Source organism: Mus pahari, chromosome 1 (genome assembly GCF_900095145.1).
Source record: "Mus pahari chromosome 1, PAHARI_EIJ_v1.1, whole genome shotgun sequence".
Classification (NCBI taxonomy): Eukaryota; Metazoa; Chordata; class Mammalia; order Rodentia; family Muridae; genus Mus; species Mus pahari.
In genome coordinates, this window is record NC_034590.1 from 111,755,305 (window position 1) to 111,781,585 (window position 26,281).

At 47.4% G+C, this 26,281-nt stretch overlaps 1 protein-coding gene across 3 annotated transcripts in view; it reads left to right on the forward strand.

Moving 5' to 3' along the window:
* Positions 1-12,508: 12,508 nt before the first annotated feature.
* Lsp1 (lymphocyte specific protein 1) overlaps positions 12,509-26,281 on the forward strand; it is a 34,089-nt gene continuing 20,316 nt past the window's right edge. For 2 of the 3 annotated variants that reach the window (XM_021199394.1, XM_021199405.2), the window contains exon 1: positions 12,509-12,663. In XM_021199394.1, the coding sequence (XP_021055053.1) occupies positions 12,596-12,663 (68 nt within the window). In that variant the 5' untranslated portion in view covers positions 12,509-12,595. Of the gene's footprint in view, positions 12,664-23,472; positions 23,995-26,281 lie in introns of those variants that run through there. The other variant, XM_021199412.2, reaches the window with a different exon arrangement.

Below are 26,281 nucleotides of genomic sequence, written 5' to 3' on the forward strand. Positions count from 1 at the left end.
ATCTGATCTTAGCCCCCCAACAGGCTTGAGTGGAAAAAACGGTGCCAAGCAAAATCCTTTTGCCTAGGGGTGAGTGGAAGTTAAAACAAGACCCAGATGATAACACTTGGTGTCCACAGTTACAGTTTTCCTGGGAAGTTATATGGACTCAACTTTCTTGGTTGAAACCATGGAATTCCTCCTTCTGGATGTTTGTTTGTTTATTTTTTCTAGTTGGGGCCTCCCAGCGAGGCCATAGGAACCATGTCCTACCTACAGCCCTGCTAACCTTACAAATGTTTCTTTTTAAAGAAATGGGTGAAACTATCCACATTTAATTTGTGTTATGTGTGGGTCCCACAGGGGCTTGTGCCCTGATAGAGCATGAGCTCACTTTATCATGGGGTGGGCTCATGACCAGAAAGTAACCATGTGTTTTGCCACCATCTTGGTTAATGACATCATAAGTACAGTGAATGCCATGTGATAATCAAAGTGGAGAAACATAGATTTTCTGTTGCCGCTGAGCCCTCAGGGGACTGTCCCCTTTTATATCATACTAAGGAAGCAACATCAGATCTCCATCTTGGTTGTTTGTTCTAGGGTGGTTTTGTTGTTGTTTGTTTGTTTTGATGGTTTTTTGCTTTGTAATTTTGACTCATTGCTCTCCATGATCTATTTATTGGTTTATAGAAGGGATTTAAGAGGTTTTTTGGGCAGTGGTGGTACATGCCTTTAATCTCAGCACTTGGGAGGTAGAGGCAGGCAGATTTCTGAGTTCAAGGCCAGCCAGGACTACATAAAGGAACCCTTTCTCAAAAAAAAAAAAAAAAAAAAAAAAAGAGTTTTCTCAGCCATGTGCCTCTGACACTAGCCAGGTATCAAAAGAAGCTGACACTTTGAAGTGGTTGGATTTAAAACAGTGCTCGTGTGAATTTGCATCGGCCCACAGTGGAGTCTTGAAAGCCACAGCTCTCAAGATGTGTTGACTAGCTTTATGTCAACTTGACACAAGCTATATTCACCTGGGAGGAGGGATCCTCAATTGAAAACAATGCCTCCATAAGGGCCAGCTGTAGGACATTTTCTTAATTAGTGATAGGTGAGGGCCAGACCATTGTGGGTGGCACCACCTCGGGTTTGGAGGTCTTGGGTTCTATAAAAAAGCAGGCTGAGCAAGCCAGGAGAAGCAAGCCAGTAAGCAGCACTCCCCCACAGCCTCTGCATCAGCTCCTGCCTTCAGGTTGCTGCTCTGCTTGAGTTCCTGCCCTGACTTCCTTCAGTGATGAAACTACAATGTGGAAGCGAGAGTCAAATCAACAACTTTCCTCACAAACTTGTTTATGGTCATGGTATTTCATCATAGCTATGGTAACCCTAACTAGGACACTCACAAGGGAACTAAAAGAATACATGGCCAGGTGCTAGACAGGCTGTGCCAGTGGGCAGCTACAAGAGCTGGAGGCAAGAAAGAACCTATCTGCTTGGGCACAAGGCTGGAGAGGCAGGCTATGCTGGGTCTTAGTGCCTGCTTTTGGTGCCCAGAATCTCCAAGACTATTTGTCTCTAAGCTACTCAGGTCTCCTCTGCTCCATGCTTCTCGACTACTTGTTTTTGCCCCATCAGGCCCTGCATCCCTATGCTTGTGTTTTCACTGTCTGGCTGATTTGACAGAAACAGGCAAAGTGCAAAGAGCATCTTGATGTTGTCTCTTGCTGAGTTATTGTGAATGCTTTCTGTGTACTGTAGTTTCTAGATTATGGATACTTATTCCAAGACAATGTGTAGTAAATTATACGATGCCTTTTCTAACCCAGGCAACCCAAGTGATAGAAAGCCATCTTTAAAAAGAGGAAGTCGCCCTGAGTGCTTTCATGTTTGCCTCCTATTCAAGGCTGATAAATGTAACAGACAGATTGTAAATGTGAAGGGCAAAAGGGGGTGTTTAAAGGAAACATTGGAAGTTTAACCCACAGGGGAGCCAAAATCCAACCTAACTTATACAATCATTAGAAATTGATTGATTTCTTTGGCATAAGAGGATATATTTTTCCCCAGGAGTTTTACTGGATGGGAATCTAGCATAAACAGATTAAAATCAGCCAGAAAAAATACAGAGAGAATTCAGTAGGGTCACAGGTTATTAGAGTCACGTTTGTAGGCATGGATAATCTGGAGAGAATTATCTTCTCTCTTCTTCTTGGTGGCTAATTAGGACAGGAAGTATACAGGTACCAGGTCCATATCAATAAAGCCACTAATGTGATAGATATCTCCTTTCTTTGTGGTTACTCATGAGGAAAGGAATAAGAGCTAGGAACTCTCCAGAAGGAGACAAAAAAGATCTGGGAGACATTCCAGAATGTCTTCTTGTCTCACATCTGGGTAGTTATCGAGGTAAAGACTCCCCATCACTGTATCTCAATCCATTGGAATTGCTTTCATCCATAGGCCTTAAGAAAGAAATGTCTAGTATTTTTGTACACACAGGCCTCATCTGAATATGAGCTAGAGGAGAAAAGGTGGCCTTTATAGAAAAATAAGTATCGTATTGTCTAACAACTTTTCTTTATAGGGAGGAGGGTACTTGCTTTTTCAGGTTGTCTGCCTCCGTTTACAGATGTGTCTGAACTGTCAGTACTGGCCAATTCAAGTCTATCCAGGGATGGTCCCAGACACTTCTATCTGCTTGATCCTCCTCAGTCATGGATGTTGACACCAATCATGAGAAGGTGCCCATTCAGATTCAAGTTTTCTAACTAGTATAATACTCTAATATATATTATATTAGTATATAATAATATATGTTCATATATATTCTGTCTCTTTTAATCGTTCTTCCCAATATATGACTCAACAGATGATGACACTCATCTGGACAAATCTATTCAGAATATAAGAAACGCAGGTGCTTTGGGGCCCAACTAGTTGCCACTGGCGTCAACAGCAAGTCCCTTGTCCAATGTAAACCAGTGTGTTCAGTTTTACAGAGGAACTATATCCTTATGTGTGTAGTGGTATTTATCTCACAAGATAAAACTGTCTGTGGTGAAAACAGCTAATGGATGTGCATCTATGGAGAGAATAGAGGCACCCTCTGTCTAAAGATCTCTCAATAATAACTTCAGCATCACAGTTTTAACAGAGATTTCTTAGTTGAGTTTTGTTGTACTCTGTAAACATAACGCGATGATATTCTGCTATGCATCCACGGTTTCTGTGTACCTGCTGCATGTACTCATTCAAAACCAAAAATGTGGTTGTGCCAGTGACTCCATACAGTGTATAAAGACTGTCTTGTCTTTATATAAGGATTACCTGGGAACTCTCAAAGCCTCACAATTAACAGTATGGACCTAGGCAATGTTAATTAATACATGATTATCATGTGTGTCATTCCTATTTGGCTTTCTTTTATTCAAGTGGGACTGTTCAGCCATCACTGTCTTCATAAGGTCGTCTATATCTACTCACAAAAGATGACGGATGCTGTGTTTGTTGGCAGTGGATGTTCTTTTATAGAGAGAAGTGGGTAATGAAGGTCACTGGGCCTTCATTTTGAGAATCTAGCCTCTCTCCTGGACAGTTGTATGCAATTCTGCCCTAATCGCACATTTCCTCATGATTTGGGAGAGGAGTTAAAGGTATATATGCTAGGAATGTTAAGGGGGAAGGGGGTGCAGCTAGCAGAAAGCCATTATACACACCGAGTGTAGACTTCCCAGTGTGGCTGCTCTTGTGAATCCACACTCCAGCCAGGAACTCCTCACCCACAGTCAGTAAATAAGCCCAATAAATTCATTGATTCCCCAGGATGAACTTGATGAGATTGAATCTTTTGGAACTTTTTGAGGAGGGGATATATCCCTCAGGAAGAAAATTGTCACAACAGATAGCAAATTCATTTATTTAATGCTATTGTATCTCAGGGTATTAAGAAAGACACAAGTAAAAAAAAAAAAAGAAAAAGAAAAAAGAGAAAGAAAAAGAAAAAGAAAAGAGAAGAAAATGTTAAAAGGGAAGTAAACATGGCAATTGTTTTTTAGTAAAGAGGGATTTATATATATGAAGATTAAAATGGCTAGATGTTTCTAGAATGGAAAAGACTAGAAAGCTTATGTAAATTATGAAGGTCTGAGCAAGATATTTAAGACAAGTAAAGGATGAAACTTTGAGATGATGTATATGGTATTAGCCCAAGTAGCATAACTTTATTCATGTGTGTGTGTGTGTGTCTGTGAGTATGAGAGAGAGAAGAGAGAGGGAGAAGGAGAGATAGATTAATGTCTTTCAGCTTTCTAAGTTCAAAAATCAATAATCCTAAGGATAGCTAAATGGATTTCTTGTCAAAGTTTATTTAGTAATATCTGGTTTTTAAAATATTATACAGTAGTTGAAATGACCAGACTGGTGTAACTGATCTTCTGGATGTTCAATGACCATCCTTGGAGACTATACTAACTCAGTTAGAGGGGTTATTAACAGGAGAATATTTTTCTTCTTGCCTCCCAAGATCACTGAAGTCCCAGGGGACTGTGGTCCATCTCAAAATGTTCTGCAGGTGCCAACAGTCACCTATTCTCTTGTTCAGGGAGGCCATGGAGAACCACTCAGTGAGTTCTAACCAGCATCCTGCCTACAAAGGAGGTCAATACAGAGGAGAGATTTCCTCAGTGCTTCCGAGGGAAGCCACAGTCAGGCCACNCAAGGCCTTTGACTATCTCACAGATACAGACAGCTGGTAAAGAAGAGCTTAGGGAGTCAGAGGCTCCTCTCAAGCCCAAGTGACCCCTGAGGACCAGACCCTCAACTGACCTTGACAGTACAGAGACAGAAATTAATCTTGACTACCTGCATGGTCGACCAAGAGGATTGGCAATAGTCCAATGGGTTATACACCCCAGACATTACAGATAAGTCTACAGAAGATGTTATTTAGACAACTATATCTCACTAATATTTTCTTCTTGATAAAAAGATTGCCCAGATATAAGACTTCAGACTTTGGCTCACTGCCAGTACCTGCCTGAAACCAAGGAAGACACGTCAGCTGTTTTTTTAACCTAAAATTTAAATGACGGCCCAATATCTCATCTTTCCCTATCTAGAAGTCATATGGGAAGGACAGCATGCTAACTTAGCTGATCCAACAGCCATCAAACGGCATGAATACAAACTGTGCATTCATCACTCTGGAAACCAATCTTAGATGCCGAAGAACGAAGAGCCCAATAGATGAAAACTCGTGTGAGCCCAGGAGATTCTAATGGGCTTTGACTTGGCCATTTTAAAATCTGTTCTAGCCACCAGTCAAAGACTTCCCTTTTCCTATATCTAACAGTTGGGGTCTTTTAGATAGACCCTCTTGAGGGGTACCCCAAAACTGCCATACCGGACAACCCAAATTCAGCCATGTCAAGTCTAAAAGAAACCAGGGCAAATGGCTAAGTGGTGCTCATTACCAAAGCACACTCTGGCCTCCAGGCTCCCTCAGCATTGCAGGTACCTGTTACAGAGGCCATGCTGGCATCCGGGCTCTTCGTGGCTCTTGTTGTCCTGCCCCCTACCCTAAACCTCTCCAGTTCGTGGGCTTCCCTTCCCCCAGCTTCTCATTTCTATATAACCCTGTCATTTGGGCTATGCATCCTTTATGCTCCCTCTCTTCAGCCCCCTCCCTCTTGGCCTTCTCTCTTCTTTGTTCTCAATCTTTCTTCTCATCCCTTCCCTTCTTTCTCTCCATCTCTCCTTCCTCTCATGGCCTAGGTCAGTCTGCTGGTGATGTTTAGTCTACTAGTTTCTCTCCCTTCTTTGGACTATTGCAAATGCCTCTGGCTGCACTATTGTTTATATCTACAATAAAAAACCTCCTCCTCCACCATACCTTGGAGCAGTCATGCCTCATTTTATACATCTGGTTCCGAAACCCTGGATGAGAGTTTCTTTTGGACCTGACAAGCTGGAAGCTGCCAGACCAGTCAGGAACCCAATGCTATAATGGCAGTTAGGGTTACCTCTTCAGAGGGAGGAAGGATAAGATCAGGAGGTGGAAACTGACTAGGCAGTTTAGGGTAAAAAGATCCCAAAGAAAAGTAACCAATTTTGTTCTTGACTACAAGCTAGAAATGTCCTTTAGGACTCTTGGCAGCTTCATTTTTGCCAGGGGCCAAAGATACCAAAAGTGTTTTGGGATGTCTGATCTTGTTCTCAAGTGCTTCTAGGGTCTTTAGAGGGGCAGAATAATAAAGTAGCAATAACAGCCTGTGAAGAGAAAACCCTTCCTTATCAAAACAGTAGGATCTCTGGTCTGGGTGTAGACTTAACACTTCAATGGAGCCAGGCCAGTCTCCCGGTCAAGGGACTACCTCTAGGAAGGTGGGTTCACCTTAAACCATGCTTGTAAAATAGGTGCAATAATTAATTCTTTGTAAGGACCTAACTATCTCGTATTGAGTCAACTATTACTAGATGGGCACTCCCTCCCCATTTCAGTGTGCTACTTTAAGGCAGAACAGAATGGTTAAAAATAAGGAAGGACTTATAAGCAATATCAAATATGAGTTTTTTCTATCAAAGACTATAAAACTTGTGTTAAGAACAAGGAATTCAAATATTTTTATCTCCCCCACCTTGTAAGACTTACACAAATTGTTTAATTTCCCCACTCAGTAAAACCTTTGTTTACACAAAGGCTCCCTGCTGCATTCCAAGAATTTGAGGGTCTGGAGCAGTGACCCTTTTCCTTTCCTCCCTCATTCTCTGTGTGCTGATTCTTTTCAGACTACACAACTAAATTAGAACTGAGGGCCCCTGTGACTGGGGGGGAAGACAGTCACCACCTAAGCCAGAACAGCCCAGCCTCTTGATCAGGAGGAAAGTTTGCCTTGTCCGAACACTGCAGTTGGAATGATGGTCTCTTTCTTTGTGGTCCTGAATGTATTTCTAACAGTACCCATCCCCTCTTTCCTTTAAACCCCGCAAAAAGAAATCCAGGCTATAGCCTGGGGATCTTTAGAACTCTTACACTCAAATGACAGGCAAACCTCAGCTCTCCAAGTCTGCCTTTCTTTCTGTTTTCCTGCTGGTCAAAGTTCCACCTGGGCCCACCATCCAGGACCTGGGCGTCATCCTGTCCCTGCAGTCCCTTATTCAAGTGAGGCCATCCAATCTCCATAATGCCTCACCCCTGTCACTCTGCCCATACCACTACCCTCCTAGAGGCCACCTCAGTTGCCTGCAGTTCTGTCCACTGCTGAGAACAAACCAGAAGTGGACTTGCTCAGGTCTTGTTCCTGCCTTTGGAAGATATTTCCAGCTCTAAGGGCTCCAAGTGACTCGTCTTGTCTGGTTCATAGGCAGTCTCCTCAACTAGGCCTGCTCATCCTGTCTTCCCAGGCAGAGCAGGGTACATCCCAGCATTAGCTTGAATCCTCCCTTGCTTTATGAGTCTTTCGACCCTAGACACTATTTTAGGTGTAGAGACAGGGTTTGTCTTGATCCTATACTGCCCTTGGAGCTTGAGGAGTCAATGACTCCAAGTGAATGAATGATGTGCATGAACTGGGGTGTGCTCAGGAGAAAGGGCTGTGTCTGACCAGGGCTTTTGTCAGGGAGTTCAGAGTGTGCGTACACACACACACACACACACACACACACACACCATAGACAGCCAAATGGCCAGCACTTGCTACCAGGAGCACCCTATCTTAGCACACTTGTTGGTCCAGATGAAATAAAGGTGATGGTAGAGAATGGAGCACTGAAAGAGATGGGGAGGACTGTGTAATGGGGTGACCCTGAAATGTGGGAGGATTAGAAGCCAGGGCTCAAGGAGTGCTGCAGCCAATGAGAGCTCTCTGCTCTCCTATTTGGAAGGGACCATCATGAGGACACCTAGAACCCTGGTTTCTATGTCCTCTGAGAAGCAGGAGGGACAGACAAGTAGTCTACTGAGAATTGGGAGGGGAATGGAGGGGGGGAGGAAAGATTGAGTGTGCAAGACTCTAAGGCGCTCTCTAGGGCCCTCTAGGTTCCAGAGCATCATCATGTAACCTGTGGGAATAGGGAAGATGGGGAAGCTTCCTGTCCTGTAGGCCTTTGAGGGTCTGGGCCTTTTTGACAGACACCCAGGATGTCAGCACTGAGTGTTCTGTAGATGGTGACTAAACCATTATATACAGTTGTGGCCCAATACCTGACAGACACAATTTAAGGAATGAACAACTTATGTTGGCGCTTGGTTGGAGGAACATTTCAGTTCATCACAGCAGGAAGGACAGGGTAGAGGGGCTCCTTCCTGGACAGTGAGAACATGTGGTAGAAGGCTCTCACATGGAGGTTGCCCCGAGCACACTATATCAGAAACAAAGAGTTCATGTCTTTAAACAATGTTAGAATGTATTAATTGACAATACATTTATAAGGTTTAGTGGTTTCAATGATCACAACTTGCCCTCTTGTTGCCTGGCTGAAACAAATGCAGGTTCTTGCTTTCCAATCTTAATTGCTAATATTAACCCTCAGATCCCACAGAGCACACAATAAATGAATCTGTATCCATAGTGTTGTATGCAATTTGCAGAAGGAATGCAAGTCCCAGGCTCCTGCAGAGTTCAAGAGGTTCCAGAAGCAGGCTGAGAGAGAGGGTCTGCATTGATAAGATAACAAACCAAACCAGTGCTGGGTGAGCAGCTGCTACAGTCAAGGTGTGAGAGTGAAGCTGTTGAGTCTAGGTGCCAGGTGAAAGATCCAAAGGGAACGAGGGTTCAGGTCCTGAGGGATGAAAGTAGACTGGCAGGCAGTCAAGGAGAGGGGACATATCAACAGAGGGGACTGAGCTCAGATGTAGTTCCTGAGACATGCCAGGGATTGCTCTGCTTGTCGGTCCTTGACACCAGGTAACAGATGATAGGTTTGGTACGGCCCATGCCGTCACAGTGGTAGGTGACCATCAGTTTGTGGGGGGCAAGTGAGGAAGTAACACCCTTCCCTTGGTGTCTGGTGCCTGATAAGTTCTTGGTCTGGTTTCTATGATTTTAATACACTCACGTGCCCATACGGTTTCAATTCACACACACACACACACACACACACACACACACACACACACACACACACACCCATATACTTATGGTGTGACTCCCTTTCTGTTCCCAGGAAATACTTATTTATCAGTCTGTACTGGCTAGGGAGTGCCTGTGCCTGACAGATGGCGCAGTTCTGAGTCCCACCAGGGGCTGCAGTCTTTCTTCTCCATCAAAATGGAGTCAAAGCAAAGCTGTTTGTGAAATGGTGTCTCCCAAAGCAATGTCACAGCCTCAAAAGCCACTGTTTTATACTGTTTCTTACCATATGGAGTCCCTTAGAGTAGGGCACAGCCTGACCTCAACAGAGTCTCAGTAGAAAGTAAAGAAAACAACCCAGAAACAAAAGGAGGGGGACCCCGGGAAGTTCTGTCCTTATTGACCTACTTCTGCCAGAGCTGGCTCCTCCTCCCAAAGGCTTCAAAGTGAGTGTGTGCAGCTTGCACAAATAGTCTTTAAAATTAGCACCACAACGGGCTGGGGATACAGAGGTAGATCACTTGCCTGGCTTGTGTAAGGCTCTGGGTTTTATTCCAGCAACACACACACACACACACACACACACACACACACACACACAATGTCACAAGCTAGGGACTTATCATTCAAAATGTGAGCCTATGAGAAACACTTCAGATCTAAACCTTATGAACAATGGACATATTTTTCTCATTCTGGAGGCAGAAGACTAGATAGATAGAGTAGGCACTATGGGGTTAAATGATTTCTCTCTCTCTCTCTCTCTCTCTCTCTCTCTCTCTCTCTCTCTCTCTCTCTGGTGTGGGGTGGTGTGTGTGTGTGTGTGTGTGTGTGTGTGTGTGTGTGTGTGTGAGTGAGCCTAAATTTCCTCTTTTTGAAAGGACACCAATCATCTTGGAGCAGGCCCTTCCCCTCAATGACCTCATCCTAACTGGTTACATCTGCAACGAGAGGCAATTTCCAAATAAGGCCACATTCTGGAGTCCTGAGGCTTAAGGCTTCAACATATGCATCTTGGAATATGCAACCCAATCCTTAATGGGAGGGCTCAGCCTCTGCATCAGTCTGGGAAGATGGAGACAGGCCAGGAATGCAGGGGCACCCTCTTTGATGGCTGGGGTCTGCATGAAACTCAGAAAAGGTAAAAATCTCCCATTTCAAATGGGACTAAAATAATGAATGAGGCAGCTCACATAGCACCCACATGTCCCAGGGATCTTAATGTGCTTTCTGCTGCTACACAGTATCCCTGAGGCAGAGTGACTTATAAACAACAAAGACATGCTTACATATCTGGAGGCTGGGCATATAGGAACATGAGGGTGACTCCTGGTACAGCCTTCTTAGTGCCCATCAAGTGGCAAAACAACCCATTAGGACGGGCTCTTATAAAACACACACACACACACACACACACACACACACACACACACGTCTCTGCTGGTAGAGTCTGAATTTCTGTTTGGAAAATGTTAGCTGCTGCTAGTTCAGAGGTCTGAAAATTAGGAAGTCAGTCCAACCTATAGGTGGCCAAAGGCCTCCACGTGCCTGTCCTTCAGCCATAAGAACCAACCAGCAGGCCAAAGGGAGGTCATATAGCAGTGTCTGGAATTCCCAGATAGTACTGCTGTGCATGTGCCAGGGCACGTGTGTGGAGATCAGAGGACAAGTTGTAGGAATTGTTTCTCTCCTTTTACCACGTGGATCTGATGGATTGAATTCAGATCATCAGGCTTGGTCTGAATCATGTATGCCTACTGAGCCATCTTGCCAGCCCACAATTTACTTTTACAGGGAAATCACTCCTGTGATATGACCTGAGTATAAGACCCGTCTCCTCTCAGGAGTTCTGCCTTCCACACTGCTATTCTTGGGGCTGACTTTATAACACTTCCCCCTTGGGCAGAGCTGGCTCTGCAGGCTTGAAGGGTCTGTCTGTTAGGGTCTGAATCTCCATCTGAAAGATGTTTGTTGCTGGATTCGAGGTCCTGAAAACTAGGAGACCAATCCAGTCTGTAGGTAGCCAATGGTCTCCACATCCCCATCCCCCAGCCCTAAAGACAAACAGGCCACAGAAAGTTCGTAGATTAGTGGCTGGAATGCACCGATAAGGTGCCTGGATGGCCAGGCCCTGTGACAGACATAGGAACCAGTGAAAACCTCTTAAGAGGTGTCAGGACAGAAGTGGCATAGCTCTGTCACCTGCCAAATGCATTCCCAGCCACTTATCAACAGAGCACTTAGGAGGGTCCCAAGGAAGTAAAGTGCAAAAGGAGAGAGGAGGCTGAGGAGAAAGCAGGCAGGTGTCCTGCCCAGTCTGCTGAACACTGCTCACCTTGGTCTTCTTGTTGCCCCCTCCCGGGGGCTGGGATAGAGTGAGCAAGGCTTTGCCCTCCGCTGGGCCATGTGGGTAAGAAAGGGCTTGCTGCAGTCAGGCAGGCTTGCAAACACAGGTCTAGCTCTAGATGACACTCTATGGCTTCCACTGAGTTTCCCAATACCCTAAGGCTCTCTTGCCTTTCTGCTCTTCTTCTCCTGCAAGACCTCATAGTGAGATTTCCGAGGTCACCCATTGCCCAGTGCTGGAAAAGAGGGCACTGGCTCCTTTCTTTCTATCTCTTGGGTCAGCAAGCTTCAAGGAGAGAGTCTCTACCATGTTGTGGCTGCCTCAACTTGGCCCAGTGACACTTCGGCCTAAGTCCCGTGACTTTGGGATCTGGGTCTCACATTCTCCGTCATTCCTTTATAGTCCCTTTGGTTCCCTCCCAAAAGCCTCAGTCCTTCCTCTGGTGCTGCCTCTCAGGAGAACCCATGACCCACCCCATCATAGCTGGGAACATCAACTGACTCTTAGACTGGTTCCAAATGCCCAGAGCACAGAGGCAGGATTAGAGAGAACTGAGCAGACAGAGCAGGGAGACAAGAGCGTCCAGCAGCTAGGAATGGAGACAGATTGAGACAAGCTCTAGAACCACAGACGAGGGGAGCACCACATGTGGGACCCTGGACATGGCTGGAGAGCAAAGGCTAATTAAGAGTGTCCAAGGTCATGACCTTGAAGCATCAAGAACTGGTTCCACCATGTTCTATGAGCACATTTGGAAGCACAGAAGATTTCCATGCAAAGCAATTGAAAGCAGTCCACAGACACTAAAGGGACCATGGACTCTGGACATTTCAGGAGACCTAGCTATTCTCAGGTCTGTGGGCCAGAGTTGTAAGGAGCATCCTTACTCGCCTCTACCCTCAGCCCTTTTCTGTCACTCTAGGAGGCTGCAGCTTGCTCAACACTTCCTGATGAGTGGTTTGGGTTTGGTTGATTTTTTGTTTTTTTGGGTTTTTTGTTTGTTTGTTTTAACTCTTCTGTTGCAGCAACATAGTAAAAAAAAAAAAAAAAAAAAAAAGCCCCATAGGTTTCAAACCTCAACCTGCTACAGGAAGGAGGAAGTGAAACCTGGGGCGGGAAGGGTGGGGGGCTGAGGCTCTAGGCCACCGCCCATCTACAGAGAAGCACCAGGAGCCATAACAAGTGCACCCACACCGAAGACACCAGGCCCATGGCGGAGGCTGCCAGAGATCCCAGATGCGAGGAACAGGAAGAGCTCCATGCAGAAGATGGCGAAGGGTGAGTTCCACTATGGGCAGCTTGCTTTGTGCCAAGTCCTGAGTAGGCAGAGTCTCAGGTAGTGGTTACCAAATGAAGACTTAGATAGCCTTCAGAAACCCTCTCTTACACAGAGGTGTGTGTCTCCTCTATCTACCTCTGCAGCTTGGCCTAACTGGGGAAAGCTGGGTCTCCCTGGTTAGGGTTCATAGCCAGAACAGAGAAGATGGAGGCTTGGTGTGGAAGGAACTAGGAGTGGCTGGATATGACCTGAACAGGAGGAGAGAGCAATAGCTGTGTTGGGAGAAACTGGACCTAGGAATCCTGGCCTCCCACACCTGTAGGCTTGTCTGAGGGGTCTGGCCTGCCTTAAGATACTGAGAGGTGACCAGGCCTCTGGGGTTCCCAAAGCTGCTATGTGAAGATAGAGAAGGTCACTGGTGTCTTGTGGACCAGGCACTGTTGTTAGGTACAGTGGGTATGGGAATGAACATTGGCAGAGGTAAAGGGGGCCACTGTCCTGCAACAGACAGGGCTGGGCAGAGGCCTGTAGGCTGTCAGCTGCTTAAGGGCATCTGCAATTTAAAGGGATGTGGAGGGTCTTCCCTGTGTTGGTTCATAAGGGCGGGGGAAAGGGGGGTAATGAGAAGGGAAGCTGTTAGTGGGTAGACTTGGAGACTAAGCCAGACCATTGGTGCCTGCCCTGCCCTGCCCTAGGAACAGGTCTCAGAAGAGAGTTGTCAGATCTTTGGTACAGGTCAGAGGCTAGCAGCCTCATGGGAGCCGAATGTGGGGGCTGCGGTCCAGGTGTGTAAGAGGAAGGGGAAGAAAGAGGTAAAACATAAAATTGCTACCCGGGCTATTAGGCTGCCAGGGAGGGTGTGACTCTTAGGGCTCAGCCACAGGCTCAAGGAGAGAAGGCCCACCTTTGCAGGGGTTGCAGGTTCTCTGCAGTTCCCAAGCTGCCTTGTAAGATGGAGCCGGACTCCAGCTCTTGGGCAGGAACAGTGATTCCTCAGGTCTTTATCAATGATATTGGAAAGAAGCCTCACTTTGAGGGGTGCATGTTGAGGGGGGGGTGTCTCCACACTATTGCTTTGCATTTGAACTCTGGTTTGAAAGCTGTCAAGGGAACCCTCAGGCCAGGAAAGGAGTCTGAGGCTAAGCGGAGACTAGCCCGGTCTGGGTCAGCACCCTTGTGCCAGCCTTGGGATTCCAGGGCCATGTTGTTCCCAGAAAGGCTCTATGAAGGCTGTCTCCTGGGAAGGGGGACATGCATCGTGACATCCCAAGAAGGGCTCCAAGGACACTCTGCCCAGGCTGGATGAGGACACAAGCTGCAGGGTGTGTGGAACAGGCAACAGCTGTGACCCTGTTCAGAAATGCCTGCACGTCAGTGCCCCTGCCACCTTGTGCCCATAGAAGGGCAGCTTCAAGCAGCCAAGCCAGCCCCACCCTCCTCCTAGGTCCTTCCTCGGCCCCCTCTCTCAGCTGTCTCAAATGCCGAGGTCTAAGCAGCACAGTGAAGGGTGCCCACAGCTCTGGCAGTCACAGCCGATCCCTAGCCACCTTGCTGTAGGATCGGAGCTGGGCTGCACCTGTGCCTGTCAGTCAGGAACTCCTGTTCCACGATCCTAAGGCCTTAAAGGGGCCTGGGAGCCCCTTAAAGACCTCCTCCCCAAAAATGGAGGAAGAAAGAACAAAGTGCACCACTGACCTTTCAAAATGAAACTGAGACCCTGGAGGAGGAGACACTGTGCCTGTACAGGGTGACTCACAGACCGGGGATTCTCCTGTTTGAAGTGGTAAGAAAAGTCCCCGGTGCCCAGAAGGGGTTATTTGGTCTAAGAAGTTCCCATTCAGGAAGCCCCAGAAGCCCAGAGCTGAACAGGGTCCATTTGGGCTGGATCAGATCAGGGGAATCCCCATGCTGTGCTGTCCACAGTGGACTAGGCGCATCAGGCAGAAGCCAGACACTTCCTTCATACCTGCCCTGGTATATATACCAGGGTGAGCATGGCAGGACACATATGCATGCCAAGTCCAAGGCAGTCAAGCCCCTCCCACAGAGCCTCAGAAGGCAGGAAGGCTGCTTGCTGTGTACCACTCCCGAGTGGTGTGGGGACACCACTGATGCAAGCCTGCCACTCTTCCTCTGCTGGGGTGCTCTCTTCCGGCCTGACTACCCAACAGTAGCTTATTCCTGTCCCTTGGGAGCAGGGGGTGGCATCTCCATAGGACTGCAAGGGACTTGCTGAGACTGCTTGGGTGGCGCCTAGGGAATGTCTTGCCCTAAGACCAAACTTGAACTCCCTTTACACCTCCACTGTGCTGTGCCTTAGAAGCTACAAGGCAGTCGTGTAGCTACAGAGAGAGGCTCAGCATGCCCTCACGGGCCTCGGATTCAAACACTATCCATGTCCTGGAACCCTAGCTCTGTGTGGAGCCATGCCTCCTTTTACTGGGAGCAGTCTCAGGTAGAGGGGTGTCTCTGCACAGGCCTGCCTGACCCATTCTACCTGGCCATCTGTCCTCTCATTTGTATGGCTTATTTGGCTCCTGGGATGTCTGCATTCTGATTTTTTTTTTTTTTCAGCATCTGATGTTGCTTTGCTGAGGGTCCTGCTTTGGAACCTTATCTATCCTGGAGACCTTGCTGGCCTATGTCCAAACCTGCTGACCCACAGGACAATCTAAGGGTTACCTAGGCAGGGTTCCTTCCTAGACCACGTGTCCCTCTGACCCTCTGAACTTTAGTCAGAGACTTTGAACACTATTGAGAGTCTTCTCCCGAGAGGCAGGAGCCCAGTGGAGGGACCCTCCCTGCAACCTTGCCCTCCCAAAGTGTGCTGTGAGGATTGAAAGCCTAGAAGCTGAGTCCCAGAGCGCTCTCTCTCTCTCTCTCTCTCTCTCTCTCTCTCTCTCTCTCTCTCTCTCCAGATGGCAGAGCTGAGCCAGGCAGGGCCAAGTCAGAGCTCCCTGAAGACAGAGAGGAGGCCAAACTTCGCCCAAACAGTGGTCTTCCTCCTGGCCTGTCTAGGTTTTCTACCCCCTTCCATACAGCTTCTGCAGATCCCTATCTTAGGTTGGGGAGGGGAAACCAGATGCCTGGCACATTTGGGACATCACAGGCCCACCTTTCCCCATGTGAGGTAGGCAGATCTGGAAAAGGCTGGGGACAGAGGGCCCAGGTCAGGATGTCCTTACCAGGGTGACACTACTATTCTACTAGGGGTTCCCTCTGCCTCAGTTTCCCTAAGAGGGATATGTGCGAAGGCTTAGTGAGCCATGAGGAGGTAAAAGGCTTGTCTGGGGAAGAGACCCATGGGAAGTGGGCCAGGCCTTTTCCTCTAGGAACTCAGACTTTTGGGATAGGGGTTGAGATGCCATTTCAAGGTGAGGGGAAGAAGGGCAAAGTGTCACCCTCTATTTCCCCAACTATACACTCAGAATGCAACTGCTTGCTTCTAAGATTCATGGACTGTCTTTGCCAAGCTCTTTAAGACTCTAGCAGGCAAAGGTCTTGTAACACCATCACTACAAGAATGGCCACTTTAGAGATGGCTTTCTATGTGTAGACATGCCCTCTGTGGACTTAGGGTGAAGAGCTGGGACCTAGGTTAGACTGTTCCAGGCTGCTTCTTAGGGTACTCTGGTGAGAGTCCTCAGAGTGAACCCAATGCTATTCAAAGGAAGTTGATAAGGAACCAGTGGTCTTTATTGGACATAGACTGGGTCCAGGTGAGGGATACTTTGTGGGGAAAGCCCAGGTTGAGTGGCAAGTGATCTGTGGGGACATCCCAGGCTGCGGTAGAAGTGTTCTATGGGGCACCGTCCAGACCAGTATAGCCATGAATCTCTGCATCTGCTATGGTAGCACTGGACCATAAGGCTGTGGGGAGTTCTTCTGGTTCTACAGAACCCCAGTCTTCCTGTCACAGAGTAACTTTTGGGTGATTTCCCATTGGCCTTGAGGCATAGGGCCTCTTTTTGGATTTCAGTGCTTTGATTCTTGCAGAGGACAGGTTTGAATAAAGGGGCTACCTGATGACAGCCCATCCAATTCCCAGGATTAGGTTTTCACCAGCCAGCCACTCCTGCCCAGAACCAAGGAGCTAGCAGAAAAGCAAGGGGCTATGGGTTTAGAGTGTAGAAGTTTGCGTGTGGACGGTGGGTAAGTCAGGGGAGCCCCTGTTTTTTCTTGTGGCCAGGCTCAGTTTGCTGATCACCTCCAAGTTGGGAAGTTGTAAGTTGGCATGGAAGAAAGACTGCCCCCATCGGTTGGCAGAAGGAAGTAATTTGCAAATTCAAGATGCATCTGTTCCCTCTGAGCCCTTCCTCATATCAGGACACCTCACAGGTGGAACAAAGTAGGTTGTGGGTGGTATAGATAGGGCCAGTATAACCCCAGCCCACTGTGACCAGGTGCTATGGGAAGGCTGCCTAGAATGTCTTGGAGATCCTGTCTGTCATGGGTGGCATGGGTCCTATCTCAACTCTTGGTTTTACAATCTGCCTTTTGGGTATGTACATGAGGATGGGGGTTCATCCCTAGTAGATAGGTCTTCTCAGGTTCACATCCTTCTGTCTGCACGAAGGAGAACCACCCTCCCACCCCAAGGTGACTGTACCCTCTTTCCTAAAAGCAGCCTTTAGGAAAGGCTTCATTTCTCTTCTCTTTCCCTTCCTTTTCTTCCCTTCCCTTCCCCTTTCTTCTCTTCTCTTCCGTTCCCTCCCCTCTCTTCCCTTCACTTTCCTCTCTTCCCTTTATTTCTCCTTTCCTCTCCTTTTCCTCCTCTCTTTTCCCTCTTCCCCCTCTTTCCTCCTTCCCTCTCTTCTTCATCTCCTTCCTTTTTCCTTCTTCCATCCTCTCTCTCTTTCTCCTCTTTCTCTCCTTTTATTTTCCCTTCTCCTCCCCCCCTCTCTCCCCACCTTCTACCTCTCCCTCCTCTCCCAGGAATATCTCCCCAAAGAGCAATAGAACTCAAGACAGATGAATATAGCTAGTTTATTCCAAAGAAATCTGGAAAGACTCGGTTACCCTTTCTCCTAGTCTCGGCTCCAACCACAGTTGGCTTCATCACCACACCCGGATCCCTGGTCCCGCCCTTAGCTCTGGCCCACCAGACCTTGCTTGGAAAGGGGAACACATGGAGCTGATGAATATGGGGAAATATTTGGAGAGTTCCTATTATGTAAATCAGAGCCACATTACTATTAAAAGCCACTATCCCAGACCCTGCCGCCAGTAGACCCATTATGTCTTTCTCCATATAGTACACTGGCCTGTGAGTATATCTGTTGGAATATGTCTGCTGGGGGTTATAAAGATATTTGGACAAGGAAGAAGATCTATGCTTCCCAAGTTCTGTTTAGGGTCTATTTTATAAGAGGGACCTAACCTCCTGAGGCTTTATTCTCAAGCCATGAGCTTTTGAGCCATGTCTAGTCACTTAAAAAAAAAAGATGAAGAAGAAGAGGAAGGAAATAAGAAAATAAAAGAAGAATCAGTAGTGGAAAATATATGAATATAGGGAAAGGTGGATGAAAAAAGAAAGTATGGGAACAGCAAGGTGGGTAGATAGATGAATGAATAGATGGATGGATGGATGGATGGATGGATGGATGGATGGATGGATGGATGGATAGGTAAGTGTGTGGATAGATCTATGGATAAATCAATAAATGGACAGATGAATGGATACATAAAAGGATAGATAGACAGATGGGGTCAATGGACTGATTGATGAGTAGGTGGATATATGGGTGTGTGGGAGGAAGCATGCACGAGTGGATGGGTAGGTGGATGAATCGGAAGTGGATGGATAGATGGATGGAAGGATGGACAGGTGGGCGGATGATATATAAGTGAGTGTATGGATGGATATATGGTTGGTTGGGTGAATGTGGGATGGATAGGTGAATTGATGAATGGGTGAGTTGGTTGGTGGATGGGTAGATTTATGAGTGAGTAGAAGGGTAGGTGAATGGATGGATAAATGCTGGTTAGATAAATGGGGGTGAATGGATGACCGAATGGGTGGGTATATAGGTAGGTGGATAAGTGGGCAAATGGGTGAGTGGAGTTAGATGAATGAGTGGATGGATTGATAAATAAATGGGTGGATGGATGAATGGGAGATGAGTGGATGACTGAATGTCGATGCATATTTGGGAAGATGGATGAGTTGATGGATGGATGGCTGAATGGATGGGCAGATGAGTGACTGAGTAGATGGATGAATGAGTAGGTGGATAGATGGAAAGATAAGTGGATTAATAAATGAGTGAATAAATGAGTAGATGTGTGAGTTGGATGGGTGACTGGATGAATATATAGGTGGATGAAATCAGTGAATGATTGACTGAATGGGTGGATATACATGAGTGGATGAATGAGATAGAAAATGGATGAATGGATGGATATATGGTTGATATATTAATAGGTGTAGAGGGATGGATGTGTAGTGAATGGATGTGTTGATGAGTGGGTGGGTGAATTGGTGAATGGGTAGATATATGGGTGAATGGTGGGTGAGTGGGTGGTTGAACAAATTGATGGATGGGTGGGTGGGTGGATGAATAAGTAGATGGGTGGATAGATGGATAAATAAGTCGATAGATGGATGAATGAATGGGTGAGTAGATGACTGAATATATGAGTAGGAAGATGGGTGAATAGATGGGTAGATGAATGCATGCATGAATGGATAGATGAGTGGGTATGTGGATAAGTAAGAAATGATGGATGGATGAATGGATGAAGGGGTAGATATGTGAATGTGTTGTTGTATGGATGAGTGGATATGTGGATGGGTAGATGGAAGGATGAGGTGTGGATGGATGAGGTGTAGATAGATGGATGACTGGGTATGTGGATGAATGAAGAGGTGAATGGATGACTGAGTGGATTGATATATGGTTGAATGGATCATACAAATATATAAGGGTGATGGATGGGTTGATAGATGGATAAATGAGTGGTTATATGGGTGAATGGATGTATGGATAGATGAATATATGGATGAGTAGATAGTTGGATAGATAAATGGGTGTGTAGATGAATGGGAGGGTGAATAGATGACTGAATGTTGTTTGGATATATGGATGGATGGATGAATGGATGGGTAGGTAGATGGGGGTTGTATGGATGGATTGATGAATGGATGAATATATAGGTAAGTAGATGGGTATGTGGGAAAATGGATGAACAGGTGCATATACAGTGAGTGGTGGGTGGATGGTTGAATGAATGGATGATTGAGTGAATGAGTGCAGTCATAAATTGATGACTGACTGGGTGGATAGATGGATGGATGTGGGTAGCTGGATGGAAGGATGGATTGATGAATAGATAGGTGGGTGGATGGATATATGGGTGAGTAGATGTATGTATGGATGGATAGATGAGTGGATAGATGGGTAAATGGGTGGATAATATATGGGTAGTTCGATGGATCTGAGTAGATGACCTGGTTGGTGGATAAGTAGATTTATAAGTGAGTAGATGGGTATATGGGTAAGTGGGTAGTTGGATAAATGGATGGATGAGTGAGCAGGTGGGTGAGTAAATGAATGGATAGATATATGGATGGACGGAGGTTGGATAGATAAGTGCATAAGAGTGGATAGATACTGGGTGGATATGTGCATGGATAGATGTATAGGTGGATAAATGGATGTGGGGAATAGATAAATGGATGTGTTGGAGGATGGACACTTGGGATGAAAGAATAGGTAGATGAATGAGGAGACAGGTAGGACATAGATAAATGACTAGACAGATATAATATCAAGACAGGCAGATTGTGACTGTAAATAAATAATGGATAAATAGATATAACAATAGATTTGTAGATAGCAAGATAAACAAATGACAAATCAATAAATGGATAAATTGGTATGAGGTGAACTATTGAAGATACAGATGTATAAAAAGACACCTGTCCATCATAAATTTTGTACTATCTTTCTGCTTTCTCCCATTGTGAGAAAGTCAGTCGGTCTCTCTCCATCCTTTCTAAACCAGGAAATACTTATTCCTTCCCACTAAATTCTTCTTCCTTAATATCATACAAAGCACCTCAGTCCCCTGGTCCCCCCCCCCATTTTCTTACCCTGACTCATGCTTTTAGCGGCATTAACCATCATCTGCAATGTGTTGATACATATTTACTTATTTGTTCCCACTAAAATGTCAGCAAGCCCTGGAGAGTGGTGCTGAATTCCCAGAACATAAAAGTTATTGGAATTCAGTTCGTGCTTCTTGAATAAACACACAGACTGATGGATAAACGTGTGGATAATTACATGGATATGTGAGTAGAGGGATGGCTGGGGCGGGGGAAGAGTAGATAATGATAATTGTGCTGGAGGCTGATTTCCTATAGTGTTACTGACTTGCTTGGATGACCATGCATATAGTGCAACACACAAAGATGTGTGCAGCTGTGTGTGCAGCTTCCTAGAAGATGTCTTAGACAGATTTATGAATGAATATGGAAAATATATAAATAAAACATAGATATCTGTGCAGATGAATGAAAATAAGAACAGAAGACTATTTGGAGATGAAAGTATGGATTGAAGAAATGTCCCTGGTTAGACAAATGTATGTACAAATTGAAGGATGAATCTGTAGATAGTATTAGTCAGTATGTAACAGGGGGTTATTGTGCTCTAAGCGGCTTGCTAAACATTTCTTCTGAGTGTACTAATGAAATAACTCAGTGTGGTAAAATGGTAATTGCTATACAAGCTTGGTATCCTGAGTTAGATCTCCAAAATCTATGTAAAGAAGGAAAGAGGAACCAGATCCACAAAAATCTTCTAACTCCTGCATGCTCACTGTGATATACCCAGTCTCCCTTAATAATAAGTGGACCAGTGGATAGATGAAAGTACAGATGAACAGGTAAATGAATGGATGGATGTATAGATAGATATATAGATAGGTAGGTAGATAAATGAATGAGTATGTAGGTATATGAGTATATGAGTGGGTGGATAGGTAGAAAAATAATAGACAGTAAGGCCAGTATCATTCTGTCCCCTTGTCTATATATGTCATGGCTTCAAAACCTTAAATCATCCCACATCTCTTCAGGAAAACTACCACCGATTAAGGCAGCCCTCCCCTGTCTGGAAACATTCTTCCTTCTTTTGAACCCAAATTGCCCCAACCACATGTCATTCCTGGCTGTCTAGCTGGAATAGGAACAGGGGCCAGGAAGTGGTGTGGTAAGTTATGATGCAGGCACAGAACAAGCTGGTTTCCTGGGCAGTCTGGTTCCACGGGGTGACCTCTTTAGCTTGGGCTCACCAGAGGGAGTTTCAGAGTGTGTTGTTTCTTATGTCTTTGTGCTATTAAGGAAACACAGTGGGCTCTGCTGTCTCTGCTCTACACCCTGGCTCTCTCCTCCTGGGAGATTCTGGGGGAGGGAGATGCTGTAATCGCTAAGCACGGAACAGCCGGATCTCATCCTGTAGCAAGTGTGGCAGAAAAGGCAAGTAGTCAGCTTTTTGGTCACTGTAGATCTGATCTGGGGATCCATGTGCGACTGCATCTGTGTTGCCACCTTTAAGGTGTTTCTCCTTGCCACCAGTGAGCTGTTCATGTGACCCACCAACACCTACCTCCGTCCTCAGTAGTCCCCAGATTTCCTGGGATCTGACTTCCTGGCCCACCTAGAGGTCACAAGTAACTTGTCTGTGCCTATTTTCCAAGTGTGGAGATGGAGGACAACTAGAGGCCAGCTGTGTAGAGAGAGACAGTGGGCAGTCAAAGACTCAACTATGGTCTTGGCTCTGCCAGACTCTGGCTCTGTGGACCTGGCCCAGTGCTGCTGGCCAGCCTTGGTTTTCCCATCCAGCTTATGGGTCTAGCAGTACTGCTTATCCACAGCTATGAGTGTGGGTGATCCGGGAAGCCACCAGATGTAAGCCTATTCACCCAAAACTGGCCTATGGCATCTTCCCCCCAGCCCAGCCACTAGCCTCCAGTGTTCTCCAGTGAGTCACAGTGACTAAGCCCAACCAGAAAAACAATGGGCTGGGCTGCTTTGTCCCTGATTCTGAGCCAGAGGATAGGGTAGGGGGGCTGGCTGGTGAGGGCACCCGGTACCCTCCTACACTCTGGGGACTTTGGCTCCCTACACCAAGGAAGGTGCTCTCTGTGGCATCTATTCCCTGCTCTGAATATAGCCTGAGATTCTGGGGAGGGCAGTAGCCTCCCAACTAAGACCTGGGAAGATTCCTGGGGTGCCCAGCCTCCCCTGGAGGTTATACAAGAGCAGGGAACTGGGAATAAACAGAGGGAAAATGAAGACCCAGAGGGAGGGAGGAGGGAGGGGGAGGAGGGAGGGGGAGGAAGAAGGGAGGGGAAGGAATGGGGGAGGGAAGGTAGGAGGAATACTGAGATAGGGATGAAACCGCCAGAGAAGAGAAGGGCAAGGAGGGGCAGTAAGCCAGGTCAGGGGCAGCTGAGGCCCAGACCTGGGAGGAGAGGACCAGGGGTCAGGGAGAGCAGGACTCAAAGCAGGGACCAGCAGGCAGGCAGAGGTGGGCAAGAGGCTCTGAGGATGGTGAGGTGACCTGTGGCCAGGCACCCAGAGTGAAGTGGTAGGCAGAGAGGTGGGAAATGACAGAAGCTGCCAAGATGGTCTGAGGGGGGCAGACCACCATGCTGCCCACAAGCGGGCGTGGAGGTCCAGCCAGGCCCCCACACTGCGGGGCTGGGAGGGTTTCTCTCTGACATTTTTACTAGTCTCGGAAGGAGGAGGAGGTGGTGGAGGTGGAGGAGACCAAGGGGGCGGAGAAGGGGGCTGGGGGACAAAAGGAAAGCAGCTGCTAAGCATCCTGAGAAAGGAGAGGGGAGAGAGACCCACAGAAACAGGGTCCGGGGACAGTGGAAGGGCCTGGGGCTGCCATCTGGGAGCCAGCCCCAGACCCCTGCCCCCAAGGGCTGGAGGGGCTGAGACAGACAGACATCCTTCAGACAGACAGATGGAGGAGACAGGGAAGGGCTGTCAGAGCCTGAGAGACCAGACAGACTGACAGAGGGAGGAGGATAGGGACAAGGACACAAAGAGAGGGACAAGGAGAAGGGACAGGGCAGGGCAGGGAAGAAGAAAGGGAAAGAAAGAAGGGAAGGGGAAGGAGGAGAAGGAGAAGAAGGCAGAGGAGAACAGAGGTGCTGGGCCAGAGCACCAGGAGCCTTTGAAGCTGCAGACTGTGTCCCCAGGGCCAGGGGTCAGGCCAGGTCACCAGCGTCGTCGGGCAGGCCTGCAGCATGAATGGCCCCGCACTCCTGAGGAGAAATGCTAGCAAACGGGGCCTGGAGAAGCTGCTGAGGTAGGTCCCTCCCAGCCCAGGCATGGTGCCCGAGGTGCCCTTGCCGACAGTGGTAACCCCCACGCCCAGACTGGCAATATATGTGGCCCACAGGCTGTGCCCGGCTGCCTATGCACGTGTACAGGAAGATAGTGAAGCCTCGCACGAAACCATCTTCTTGGCCAGCCAGAGAGCTGCACTTCTTCCTCCCATCACCCCCTGTGTGTCCCCAGGACCCACGGAGAATTTATCCTCAGAGTAGCTGCCACAAGCCTCCCTCCCCATGTCTTTTTCCTAACCAGTCACCCCCACTTTACAAATGAGACTGGACTTGCAGCCCTAGACCTCAAAAACCACTGAGCTGACAGTCCTGGGAGTGGGAGGCACTGGAACCTTTGGGTACCCTGACTCTGGCCACTGGGCTTCAGGTCTTTGAGTCTTTCCTCTGAGGGTCTGTTTTCTCCTATGTAAAGTGTGTGAGAGGGAGCAGACAATGGTAGGCCCAGAACCTGCAGCTCTCAGGTACTGCCAGGAATTAAGGGTTCCTTGCTGCGTGCTCTGAGCCACCTGCTGTGCCCTTCCTTTTCTTCCCTCTTCCAGCCTTAAGGCTCTGCTGCAGTACCACCTCCTCCAAGAAGCCTGCCATGGTCTTCCTAGCCAGGAAGGCTTAGCTCTTCTGCTCATCTGGTGGCTTGTTCCCTGGCCCACTTCTATGGCTGCTTAAACCCCATGCTCTTGAAGGGTACGACTGGCATTGTTTCATATTTCTTTGTGTTTTGGTCCTGGCTTTTGGTGGTGAGACAGGGCACAGATGGGGTGGTGGGCAGATGGCTATCTCTACGATCTAGCTCTAATGTGGTCCGAGCTGGCAACCAAGGTCAAGACCAGCAGTGGGTCTAAGCTGGTCTCTCAGTCCTTCTCCACACTAGCCCCCAGCCAAATACTATGTCCGTGCTTCATGCCAGCGTTTCAGGCCTCACCCAACCTGCTCAGGGTCCTTATGCATGGCCACCTCACACAGGCTATATGTCTCTCCGGTCCAGACTGGGATGTACCCTCCATTGTTACCATCCCTTATGGTGTTATGTGTCCTGAAAATTTAAGAGCAGCTTTGATCAATCTTTCTAGCTCACTAGTACCATATAACAAGCAGGAAACTGGTCCCACTACCCTAGTGGCTGTGGAGTGGCATAGCCTCGAGTCCTACCACCAAGCTGATGTCCTGGTAACCCAGAAGCGGGGCGATGGGACCATTAAAGCTCTAGACAAGGCAAGACCTTGAGCAGGGGTTAGGTTTGGCACCATTCAAAGTCTTGAGCTGAAGAAATATGGTAGGAAACCCAGAGACCAAGGTCTTGCAATGGTTAAGCAGTGGGCAAGACAGGGGGGGCAAGTCCCTGGGAGGTCTTAGGCAACTCCAATGGTGTAGAGGATAGAGGGGGAGTGGATCCAGGGGTTTATCTCTTGTGAGGGATGATAGAGAAATACGTGTACACATGTACAGTGGGTCTAAAATAGATGAAATGGGGTGGTGTCTGGGGTAGATATATGCTAAGCTGTGCATCTTTGGGAGCCTGGTCCTGCGGTTGAACTGGGGTCACATACCCTCACGTGTACTGATACACACATATGTGCAGACATATGTATGCTACCATCTTGTACCATTAACACCCTCCACCCCTGGCCCCGTCATGTTCTTTGTCCACAATGTCTGTAGCATCCAACACTGACCACTTTACCCGTTTCTCAAGGACAGCTCTCTACTTTGTCTCTGTTAGACAGACAAAGAAAGTAGGCTCAGAGAGGTCGAGTGACTTGTTCAAGGTCACCCAGAAGGCAATGGTGAACCAACCTCCTCCCATCCATTGCCTTTGTCTAGATCCTTCCCTAGGAACCCAAGGCTCTCTCACCACACCTGGTAGCAGAGGCCTGACAGTCCCCTCTGTGACAAGCTCTGCTGTGTGGTCAGCAGAGGCCAAGGTGCAAAGTGAATCCAGTTTAAATTTTAAAAAAAAAATACAATTTTATGGACTAATGAGAAAGTAGATAGTAAGTCCCCCCAAGTCTCCTACTTTGAGTCTGTGTGTGAATTGGGGTCTCAACATGTTGCTGGCCAAACCCCAGGCTTACTCCTACTCCCTTGACCTAGGGATTTAAGTAGCCACTTCCTGTCCCAGGAGAGTCAGGGTCCTTCCAGGTCCACCATAGGTCAGGCCAGGGTTAAGGATGATTACCTGGGCTCTCAGCCAGCTACCTGGTTCTGCAGACCTCTGGGCCTAGATTTAAGAGCAGCTGAACTGGTCAGGAA